General features: G+C 34.3%; 1 protein-coding gene across 1 annotated transcript in view; it reads left to right on the top strand.

Moving 5' to 3' along the window:
* Nucleotides 1-12,069, top strand: part of LOC134258025 (papilin-like) — a 68,698-nt gene that overhangs the window by 48,961 nt on the left and 7,668 nt on the right. Inside the window, exons 10-26 of the mRNA XM_062740584.1 lie at nucleotides 413-507; nucleotides 938-1,142; nucleotides 1,427-1,521; nucleotides 2,059-2,104; nucleotides 2,285-2,413; nucleotides 2,545-2,745; nucleotides 3,986-4,177; nucleotides 4,878-5,063; nucleotides 5,174-5,347; nucleotides 5,540-5,764; nucleotides 5,944-6,114; nucleotides 6,310-6,477; nucleotides 6,891-7,010; nucleotides 7,397-7,510; nucleotides 7,890-8,006; nucleotides 9,910-10,020; nucleotides 11,843-12,037. Of these exons, the coding sequence (XP_062596568.1) occupies nucleotides 413-507; nucleotides 938-1,142; nucleotides 1,427-1,521; nucleotides 2,059-2,104; nucleotides 2,285-2,413; nucleotides 2,545-2,745; nucleotides 3,986-4,177; nucleotides 4,878-5,063; nucleotides 5,174-5,347; nucleotides 5,540-5,764; nucleotides 5,944-6,114; nucleotides 6,310-6,477; nucleotides 6,891-7,010; nucleotides 7,397-7,510; nucleotides 7,890-8,006; nucleotides 9,910-10,020; nucleotides 11,843-12,037 (2,544 nt within the window). The remainder of the gene's footprint in view (nucleotides 1-412; nucleotides 508-937; nucleotides 1,143-1,426; nucleotides 1,522-2,058; nucleotides 2,105-2,284; nucleotides 2,414-2,544; nucleotides 2,746-3,985; nucleotides 4,178-4,877; nucleotides 5,064-5,173; nucleotides 5,348-5,539; nucleotides 5,765-5,943; nucleotides 6,115-6,309; nucleotides 6,478-6,890; nucleotides 7,011-7,396; nucleotides 7,511-7,889; nucleotides 8,007-9,909; nucleotides 10,021-11,842; nucleotides 12,038-12,069) is intronic.

Raw genomic sequence — 12,069 nt, 5'->3', positions numbered from 1 at the left:
GTTAAATCATTTAGGAATTTATGCCTCCTCAATGTGTTTAAAGATGGTATACTCCTCAATGTTATGAGAACTTATAATGAGAATAGAGTAGTTAAAATACCCAAGTAACATTCAAAATCATGTAAAATTCTGTCATTAATTGCTTTTTCTCTCAAAAAAAATGCAATCTTCAGTCACCCCTGTGTTAAACATAAAGCTAATGTTAAATCATTTTGGATTTAATCATTTAATGTGTTTAATTTGAAAGAGCAAATGGGAAGTTAAAATACCCAAGTAACATTTAAAATCATGTAAAATTCCTTAATTGCTTTTTTCCCTAAGCTTTATTTTTGTTAAACGTTTTTCAGCTAATACAAGGGAAGTAAATCTGACATTTATTGCCTTTCATTGCTTTATTTTGAACGTTTTTCAGACATGATAAGAAACCTCCACGTGGAAGAGTCGACCTCGGACAGAATCATCGTGGCCTGGGAACCTCCACAGAACAATGACGTCCAGTCCTACACGGTAACCAAACCAGACTCCCTGTCACCAAGTCTGACAACAAACTGAAGCTTTGATTTGCTTCTTCTAGAGTTTTATGTTCTATTCTAGATCTCTTTTTTGAAGTTTTGGAATTGATTTTGACTTCAAAGTCTTACTTTTAAAAACAAGGCAGTTATTTTTCTTAAAATAAATGGTGCATATAAATGTATAATGTTTCTTTTCTTTGTGTATTCATTCTAGAAATTCAAATCCCATCGAAGAATAAAAGTGTGCCAAATTTATAATCATCTATAAATAATAGATTATTTTTAAAATACAATTTTTATTGAAGTCTACATGATATATACTTGAAAGAAGGGATAAAGAAGTCTATAAAACATCAACTAGTTCATTGAAATACCCACCCCTCTCCATCTTTTTATTGTAACAGTACGTTTGATCTGTTTTGTAGCTGGCTTACATGGGAACCAAGTACTACCGCGATACAACCAAGCAGGACCCCATGAAGGAGGTGATTCTGACCCCTGAGACAAAGAACTATACGATGCATGACTTGATGGATGGGGCTGATTACATGATCAATATGTATCCAGAGTTTAATAATGGCAGAGGGAGCGGTCCAAAGAGCAGCATCATGGCCAAGACACGAACATTAGGTATATTAATACAGGGTCAAAGCACAAATATAAGCTGCAAAAATTTTTGGGCCACATTACTTAAATAATGATATATGTAGGATAATTTAGAAGGGGCAGTTAGCCTTAAAATCTAGAAAAATCCAGAAGGAAGAACATTTACAGATGTATGTTAAAGGATTAACACTGAAAACAGCTTTATTTTTGCAATTTCTGTGTAAATGGAGAATTTCTTTTGTTCTTTTCTGACTATATTATTTATTGTGTTGATGCTGGAATGATACGCTTTGTTTGACCTGTTGTAGTGCTCTGCGATGATTCAATCTATGGCTGCTGTCCTGATGGCATTACTGCTGCGTCTGGGAAGAACTACGAGGGTTGTGACTCCGATCCCTGTAAGGTGAGGAAATTGTGTATACATATATATGTCACCAGGTTCACAGGTGTGTGAAAGTCAGTCAATATATAGGGTCTAAATAGCTCAGTGGTTAGAGCACTGGCATGGTACGCCAGAGGCCCTGGGTTTGAGTCCCATTTGAGACTTGATTTTTTACCACCTGTGACATATAAATACATTAAGGGCCCAGTTTTTTGGTTGTTTGTTTTTTGTTTTTTTTTTTGCATTACGACTTACCCTTTTCTTTATTCTTGATGTGAAAATTAATTTTGATAATTATTCCAGGGTTTTGTTTAACTTATTTAAAACAAACAGGTTGAGTGCTTCATAACTTCTCTATATTGGTTTCCAACTGATAATTTGTACCTCGTTACACTGGAAAGATCTATATTAATGTAGAAATTTGATGTAAATCAAACAAAGTGCTGGAAAAGATCTTCAAATCAATTTTTTTATTAACAGCATAAACATATACAACAAGTTTAGTCTTAAAAGAAGACATTCAGATCTGAAAATACACTTTTTAATTCTTTTTTTCAGAATTCTAGATTTGGCTGTTGTGAAGATGGAGTCAGTGAAGCCACAGGTAAAGGGATAAGTAACCATTCCATTAAAACAAAAAACTCTGTTTTATGGATAAAATGCAGCAGGGATCTTTCCTTGTTAAGAAAAATTAATATATTTGTAATTGAGGCAATTTTTGTTGGCTTGATAATACATGTATTGTAATCACTTTCCTTTTTTCAATGTTACTATATTGTTTTAGGGCCTAACTTTGAGGGTTGTGACCTTGATGGTCGACCTTCAGGGGATTTTTGCAATGAGACTGTGTATGGCTGTTGTCCAGATGGGGAAACCCCCGCCCAGGGGGCCAACCATTACGGCTGTCCTAAGGGTAAGTGTGGATCCTGGGAAAGGGCACCAGTATTAGGTCAAAATGTTTGGTAGATAAAAATTAACGATTTTAAAACTTGATTAAAAATTTCTAGTTAAAAGTTTGCAAAATGATTCGTTTTCCAATTCCAGAGCCAGAGGTGACCCCTGTTGGAGTTTGCCGAATGAAAAATGACCACGGAACCTGTACCGATTATGTTGTCAAGTGGTTTTACAATTCCACCGCTAGCCGCTGTGACCGGTTCTGGTATGGTGGCTGTGGTGGTAATGACAACCGCTTTGACGATGAAGAATCTTGCTCACGCCGGTGTGGACAGACTGGGCCAGATACAGGTGAAGGTAATGATGCTGTAGGAAAAATTAGTATTAGAGAGGTTCTTTTTTAAACATTGATTTTTCTTATATCCAAACGAAAATTACCAACACATACATGTATTGCTGATGTAGGTTATTTATTTACATGGAGCAATCCTGAACTCAAGAGAAATGAATCTTGCCCATATATGTACATAATCTGTTAAACTTTGTGAACCCATCATTTTGACTCAATCCAGGAGCTGAGGCTAATCATTAGGGTTGGATACCGTTAAGGATGAAACGGTATGATACCATACCGGTATTTTTGAAACGATACGGTATTTTTAACGGTATGGTACTATACACTGTACCTTGATAGTGAGAATCCAGGTTTATTTTAATAACAAATGTGCTTTCAATTATCACTGCTTATAACCAAACTTTCAATATTATAATCTAAAATGTGTTTGATATATTCTATTTCTATAATTAAACCTTTTATTAAATGATCAACAAAACAAATTATTCTGAATCTGTATAAAATAAAAAATAAGATTACAAACACCGCCGTCTAATTCTCTGCTAAATGACAGCTGATCGCTTCATCCGGTCGCCATTTTGCTTGGTAGCACTAAACGACGAAACATGAGAAATGGAGAGAGATGACATCACAAATTCGCAACGTTTTGCCTTTCTAATTGACAATTTCTATCAGTTTCTATTATTAAAATTGAAACAAGATTAATGTAAATATTTTTAATACGCATTGGTTTCCCTCGAATATCGGCTATAGAAAGGAAGTATCTTACTTAGTACTGACTTCGTTAATTAGCCCACCCTTTCAATGCACGGAGAATTCCATTTTGGCAAGTCTGGAATCTTTTTAAAAAAATAATATTTTAAATGTATAACAATGTTTTAAAGATTAAGAAATACCGTTATCAGTACCGGTATTAAATGAAACGGTATTTTACTGGTATTTTTTAAGTAACTATTCGGTACGGTACTGTTACCGTGTACCGGTGTCCAACCCTACTAATCATACAATGAACTGTATTCTGTGATGCAGTAACAAAGTACCAGTATTCATATATTTGTACAATGTAGATATGTTAATTCATTTTTTTTTCAATGATATTCATGTTGGCTTGCTTGAATGAATATGGTGAAGATTTATTTGTTTTTAATTCACTTAAAAAATTCATACTGTTTTTTTTCTACTCAGGTATTTATTGAATCAGACACCATTTTTCAGAGGCTTATTCCTTTTTTTCAGGCTCAAAGCCTGTCTGTGAACAGCCCAGGGTCACGGGTCCCTGTAGGGCATATTTCAAGAGGTATTATTTTAATGGGCGAGAGTGTGAAGAGTTTGTGTACGGAGGATGTCAGGGCAACGACAACAATTTCGAAACTCAGGAACAGTGCGAGTCCACCTGTGAAATCGACATCGATAACACAAAAGGAGAAGGTATGAACATAGACTTAAACATATAGTATTGAAAATGTTAATTAATGCATCCATACTAATTAATAGAAGAAATTTAATATATAATGGAACAATAACATACTATGTTCTTATTTCTCCAGATCGAGGTATGATGGATACACACATTTACCTTACATACGCCATTCCTCGTAGTATTTTTTTCACTGGCTACATTTGTAATTGTTTAAAATTATAATTTCAATTTAATTGTAAACACATATTTAACTTTTTTTTGGTTTTTTTTTAATTAAGTAAAGAGATATGTGCATCACATTTATCTATATTAATTTTCTTTTATTTTATTATTTTTATTTTTATTTGCTAGTCTGATCCCTTGCAGCCATTAAAATTTATAGGAATCAATCAGATGTTATTTTGCAATATTGTGTCATTGTGCGAGATCATCATTTAAGCTTATATATTTAATCAGATCATCTTTGCTTCAGCAAATGGCTTTATGCACCAATATATTTATCAATTTTGCAGTATTTACAAGGTGTTGTTGATATTGTGATTTATTCAGTACATACTTTGCAAAAAATGTGTATTTCAGACGTTTGTCTTATTTGAAACTTTCTTAAAGATTTCAGCCTCTCACGTACCTGATAAAGGCTATGAGCTATATTCTGAGAAAATCATCAGTACCTGTTGAACATGACAATGATGAAATGTGTATTTTTAGAAACTTGTCAGCAGTCCATGGACACAGGGCCCTGCCGGGGTAACATCCCAAGATGGTACTACGATACCCCATCCAAACAGTGCCTAGAATTCAATTACGGAGGTTGCCAAGGAAACACAAACAATTTCGAGACCCGAGAGGAATGTCAGAAATCGTGTGCTTCTGATAGCGGCTCAGGAGGGGAAGGTGAGTCCTAGGTGTGCAGTGAATCAATGGTATATGCAGACCTGTTTGTGTAAATTCTTATATTTTTTTGTACACTTGAATTGTATTTGTTGAATATTTTCTATTTATAGATCAAGATGTGTGTCGAATGACTTCCGACTCGGGGCCTTGCAGGTCGAGCATACCTCGATGGTTTTACGATTACAATCTTGGGATCTGTAAAGAATTCATTTATGGAGGTTGTAATGGAAATCAAAATAATTTCGAAACTCAACAAGAATGTGAATCTTCTTGTAGTAGACAACGTAAGTTTTGTTCTTTGTTTATACTCGTACATATCTTATTTTTTATTCGTATATCAGGATAGTACTGTTTTACCATAATAAAGGGGATAATTTACAAAACTTAACAAAAAAAGTATAAATAACTTGCTCTTAAATTTATGAATTGAAAACTGCATATTGCTATGTAACAGGGGCTTTATCCATATTTTCTAGATGTTTGTAAACCTTTTGAGACTGGACAAATTCAGTGCCTTGCCTATCACCGCCGTTACAAATATGACCCCAGTAAAGGGGATTGTGAACAGTTTATTTACGGAGGATGCCGTGGAAACTCCAACAATTTCGCAACTTTAGAGTCTTGTCGCAGAAAGTGTGCCCCTGAAGTATTACTGCAGACCACTACAGAATCCTCAATTGAAGGGAGTGGGAACCTAGAAGGTACATTAAACTTTTGTTTTTTATTCTTTTTTCCGTGGTGACAAGTTGGCAAAATTATAAATGTTTTTCCTTCTAAGTCGTGTAAAAATATGACAATTGAAATAAAAGTCATGTAAGTTATCCTTGTTTGGGAAGTTTTGAAGTTTCTATTTTATTTTTATTTCACTACTTTTTAACAGAAGAGTACTGTCACCTGCCAATGGAGAAAGGGAAGTGTAGGGCACTGATTCCGGCCTGGTACTATGATCACCTGACTGGGTTATGTAACCAGTTCGAATACGGGGGATGTGATGGAAACGACAACCGCTTCACCAGTCGCGAAGTGTGCGAATCTTCTTGTAGTCGGGACAGTAAGTTTGTTATATTTTTAATTCGATGTTGGGATAAATTTAGCCATAAAAAATTTATAAGATTTTCTGCAGGAAATGTAGAATTTAAATGGAAATGTGTAGCTGTCACTTTCATGACAAGAATTAAAGACTTGCTGACCAAAACATTTTTTTGATGGCTTAAAATTGCAAGCATGTGTAAATGTGGTCTTGCAGATGTTTGTAATTTGGATACTGAAGTTGGCAACTGCCTGGCCCTGATTCCGAGGTACACTTACAACAAAGTCACCGGGACCTGTGAATCTTTCTCCTACGGGGGCTGTGGAGGAAATGCCAATAATTTCGATTCTTTAGAGGCTTGCAACAGAAAATGTGGACAAACTGGTAAATATAGATTAAAGGATAACAAAGATGTGAACTCTAACAAAGATGTGAACTCTAAAGTTTTTGATGAAGGAAGATTTTTAAATAAAATTGTGATTTATGTTACATTTATTTATTTTACTTTACTATAGAAGAAGGTATCGTGACCTTAAAAAAACTTTGTGCTTAGTCGATGTGCATTTCTGTGAAGCTGATATATCTATGGATTGACCTCATTAAAGGGCTATATTTATATAATATCACTTTCATATTTTAGAAAAATAAATGGCCAAATTTTATTGAAACTGTACCTTGTTCTTTGGCATAAAGTTTGATCATTGCAGTAAATTGAACTAAGTTTCACTAAAATACCACCACCTACAAATCAACAAGTTGATAATCATGACATGTATGAAATCTATTTTTCCTTTAAGTGCCGTCCTGCTCTAACCAGGAATTCCAGTGTGGCAATGGGCAGTGTGTATCTATAAGGCAGCGTTGTGATGGCATACCAGACTGCACTGATCGATCTGACGAGGATTCAAGTTTGTGTGGTAAGGGGGAATCAAGTTATTATGGATACAGTAAAAACAGTTATAACAAAGTCAATGGGATCTATGAAATTATTTCACTAAATCTGTATAGGGAATTCATTAAATTTATATAGCTGCATGGGGATCCAAGATAACTTTGCTATATCTGTGAATTCGCAATATTCGTACCAAACGAGTTTTACTGTATTATTCACTGTATGTATGCTATGCAGAACTTGGCAACATCTCAACACTGAAGCCAAATTTTAAAAATCTATGCATTCAAAATGCATCTTGGACCATTTGCATATATTTTAGTTTATTAAATTGCTGTGTATATGATGATTAATTGATATATTTTTATTTATTTGTTGTTTATTTTTTTTTTACGTATTTGTTGAATTAAGGTTCCAGATCATGCCCTGAAGGTTATTTCCGTTGCTCAGATGGCACTTGTGTTGCTGGGGCTCGCTGTGACGGCAGACAAGATTGCAGAGACAACTCGGATGAATCATCTTGTGGTAATTTAAGTTTCATATGCGTGATGTCAGATGAATTGAATATAATATTTGTGCTGATTTAAGTTTCACTTGACCTCATGACCTAGATTTCAAAGTGTGCAACACTGTAAAAATCATGCAAAATAATATTCATTTATTGCAGCTAAGTAAATCTATTTAATTTAATGTGGGCAATGTGTTCAAACTTTACACAAAGAACATAAATCAAAGGCGTACTTCCACCATATTTAACTTTTTTTAGTAAAATAGATGAAGACAGGAGAGACAACACAGATGCAATATGCCATAAATGCGCCCCAACAGAAAAAAAAACCCTATAAAATGAGGGAGCAGACTTCTCTAAATTTGCTTGTCACTTCTTTATGTATTTGATTTGTAGAACCCTCCAGATCATGCCCTGAAGGTTATTTCCGTTGCTCAGATGGCACCTGTGTTGCTGGGGGTCGCTGTGATGGCAGACAAGATTGTAGAGACAACTCGGATGAAAATCAGTGTGGTAAATTTATTTTAGATGTACCGTAATTTTCGGGTTATAGGTCGATACTTTTTTTCTCAGAACCGCTGGGTTCGCCCAATATACGAATTCGACCTTTCTAAGGCTCAAGTTTACGAAAAATGTCCCAAAATCAATAAAATTTACGTAAATTTCAGAGCAAATTTGTGCCACTTCCGTAACTTTTTTGATTATTTTTCGCAAAAAAATTTATGCCTAGGTAAACAATAAAATATTTATTCTATAGCTTTCTTACAAAATAAATTCCATTAAATATCCTTTGATGACAAAGGAAAAAACTGTGCTTCATCAAGTTAATAATTCCTCAACGTGTTATCCATTGCCATCATGCGGTAGCCATCTTGTGAAGTTAGGAAGTCCCTACCGTTTACTAAAAGTAAAACCGCAACCGTATCAAAATTTAAAATACGGAAAATTTTTCAAGATCACAAGTGTAGTGTTTTACCATTAATTGGTAGATTGATAAATTGAAATAGTATTAATTTTTTTTATTGTGACAGTCTTATATTTATTTTAATGTAAAATGAGTGAAATAAATTGTTGCCAGTCAATTCCTAAATTTAATTACCAAATAAACCGATAGTCATTACTATATATTTTTTTTATTTTATTTAATTATAATACCGGTCAAACGAACTTATTTTGAATATACCGGTACTATCATACGTATTCGGAAGTTATTAATTCATTTCTTATAAACTCTAAAGTATCGGTAAATTCACGATGTGTTTTTTTTTTATTCGCTTATTTTTTTTTTGTATAGCTAATTCTTCCATCCAATAATTTCCCCGTAGACAAGAAGTACACTGAATTACCTCTATACAAAGATTGGCTTCTAACGAATTTTAATTGTCTGACAGATAAAAGGATTTACACTGTGTACACGCAAAGATTTTAACACCTGTGTTGGTTTAATACCCGCAGGGCGTGATTAGCAAATCCACGTGCCGTTATAGGGTATTAGTGTTACACATCATTGAACAAACAAAGCCATGAAATTCATAATGACTGTCAAATTTTGGATGTACCGGTACTCTCAATTTAATTTATAAATTAAACTTACAGCGTGGTAATATTATTTCAATTCTTTACTGTTGCTTTATATATACATTCAATGGTCGTTTGCGGGTTTTAGCAAATCGCTAAAAAACAAAAATGAAAATGGCGGACATCGAAGCAATTGTCGTCCACCGGTAAATAACTACCGGGTAACTGAATAAACTATATTAGGAATGTGTCCAAGTTGTTCTGAAATCAGAATTATTATTCTTTGATCGCGGATATTTCCCGAATTATAGCTTAAAATAAGAAACGTATGTACGTGTTATTTTTGCCTCTGGTTTAACAACAGTATGAAACTACGGAGGCATTGAACAGGCAAGTTGGAGAAAAATAAGTGATAACACAATTCAATGAAGTTTTAACTACATTTTTTAAAAAAGTTTATTTAAATGCTGTACTCATTAAAATACCTGTTTGTTTTCATGATACGTTCATGTCACGGATTGCCCCGGTAATTTTAGAGGTTTACTTGTTCTGATACGTTGTATCTGCGTAAGAATCTTTAGAAAACGGGAAACAAAGCCTCGTCCTATATAGTAAGTTCGTCCTATCTTAGGATTTTTCAAAGATTAAGGCTGAAAATGAGCCTTTCGACCTATATACCCCATCGACCTATAACCCGAAAATTACGGTACATTTCCTGACACTGTTAAACATGTTACATATATCAATTATATAGCTTGCTTCATTGAACAATAAAATCTTAAGTCTTTAGTGTTTCCAGAGAAAAGATACATGATGAACAAACAAAATTAGAAATCAACTTTAGGAATTTTTTTTTCTCCTGTAGTAAAACCTTGTTTTATATGTTTGTCTCCTTCAGGTCTGAGTGCCTCCCCTACAGACGTGGATGTATCTCCATCCAGGGGAGACAGTTTCACCGTGTTACTGAGATGGAGGGCACCTGCTACCACGGGTCTGAATCCAATTGTTGGTGGGTACATGTATAGCATGTAATATGACATTGTTTAAAATATTGAGGAAGTTCTGAAAACAATTATAAATACCGTAATTTTCGGATAATAGGTCGATACTTTTTTTCTCAGAACCGCTGGGGTCGCCCAATATACGAATTCGACCTTTCTAAGGCTCAAGTTTACGAAAAATGCCCCAAAATCAATAAAATTTATGTCAATTTCAAAGCAAATCTGTGCCACTTTCATAACTTTTTTCATTATTTTACGCAGAAAAATTAATGCCCAGGAAAACAATAAAATATTTATTCTATAGCTTTCTTACAAAATAAATTCCATTAAATATCCGTTGATGACAAAGGAAAAAACTGTGCTTCATCAAGTAAATAATTCCTCAACGTGTTATCCATTGCCATCATGCGGTAGCCATCTTGTGAAGTTAGGAAGTCGCTACCGTTTACTAAAAGTAAAACCGCAACTGTATCAAAATTTAAAATACGGAAAAGCTTCTTCGTACACAAGAAGTACACTGAATTACCGCTATACAAAGATTGGCTTCTAACAGAATTTTAATTGTCTGACAGATAAAAGGATTTACACTGTGTGTACACGCAAAGGTTTTAACACCTGTGTTGGTTTAATACCCGCAGGGCATGATTAGCAAATCCACGTGCCGTTTTAGGGTATATGTGTTGCACATCATTGAACAAACAAAGCCATGAAATTCATAATGACTGTCAAATTGTGAATGTACCGGTACTCTCAATTAAATTTATAAATTAAACTTATAGCGTGGTAATATTATTTCAATTCTTTACTGTTGCTTTATATATACATGTATTCAATGGTCGTTTGCGGCTTTTGGCAAATCCCGGAAGAACAAAAATGAAAATGGCTGACATCGAAGCAATTGTCGTCCACCGGTAAATAATGTCTGAATAAAATATATTAGGAATGTGTCCAAGCTGTTCTGAAATCAGAATTATTATTCTTTGATCTCGGGTATTTCCCAAATTATAGCTGTAAAATAAGAACGTATTTACGTGTTATTTATGCCTGTGGTTTAACAACAGTATGAAACTACGGAGGCATTGAACAGGCAAGTTGGAGAAAAATAAGTAGTAACACAATTCAAAGAAGTTTTAACTACATTTTTTTAAAAACTTTATTTAAATGCTGTACTCATTAAAATACCCGTTTATTTTCTTGATACGTTCATGTCATGGAATTACCCCGGTAATTTTAGAGGTTTACCTGTTCTGATACGTTGTATCTGAGTAAGAATCTTTAGAAAACAGGAAACAAAGCCTCGTCCTATATAGTAAGTTCGTCCTATCTTAGGATTTTTCAAAAATTAAGGCTGAAAATGAGCCTTTCGACCTATATACCCCATCGACCTATTATCCGAAAATTACGGTAAGTACATTAATTTGTGTACTCTATATTTTGGGAATTCTGACATGTATGATTAACCTCTAGAAAGTATCCCACTTGAAACATTTGGTTTGAAACCCCCTCCCCCCAAATTATAATGAATAATTTTTTCAGCTACATTTATCATGTCGTGATTGATGCCTACTGTAGATTCCTAAATATATGTGTGGAATTAAATATTGCGTAAATTATTCTCGTGATTTGACCTTCAAGAGCCCTTTCGCGAAAAAAAGTACTCGCGAAAAATAAGGAATCTACAGTACTCATTCATTATTGTATAATGTGTTGAGCATCAACCTCTTTTGTCAAAATGCTTCAAAGTCTTTCCTTATGCATTAGATATCTTAACTTCTTTTTATCTATCGAAGTACAAGAAAATATACATGTAGTAGCATGTATTTTCCTCAGATTACCTGATCTCCTACACAAACAAGGAGCCTAACTCAGACAGTAGTCAGTGGTACACACAGCAGGTAGACGGAGGCCGAGAGTACGCCTACGTAACAGGACTACAGCCAGACTCCACGTACTATTTCAAGATACAGGCCAGGAACAGGATTGGTTATGGACCTTATTCTGGAACTGTCATCTATGTTGCACCATGTGAGTGTGTATTATTTGTTAAAACCCCAGTC

This window comes from Saccostrea cucullata, unplaced genomic scaffold (genome assembly GCF_032062105.1).
Source record: "Saccostrea cucullata isolate Sc308-1 unplaced genomic scaffold, CSIRO_AGI_Scuc_v1 ctg2384, whole genome shotgun sequence".
NCBI classification, from domain to species: Eukaryota; Metazoa; Mollusca; class Bivalvia; order Ostreida; family Ostreidae; genus Saccostrea; species Saccostrea cuccullata.
The sequence above is the reverse complement of the archived record's forward strand: the minus strand, read 5'-3'. Positions and strand labels throughout refer to the sequence as shown.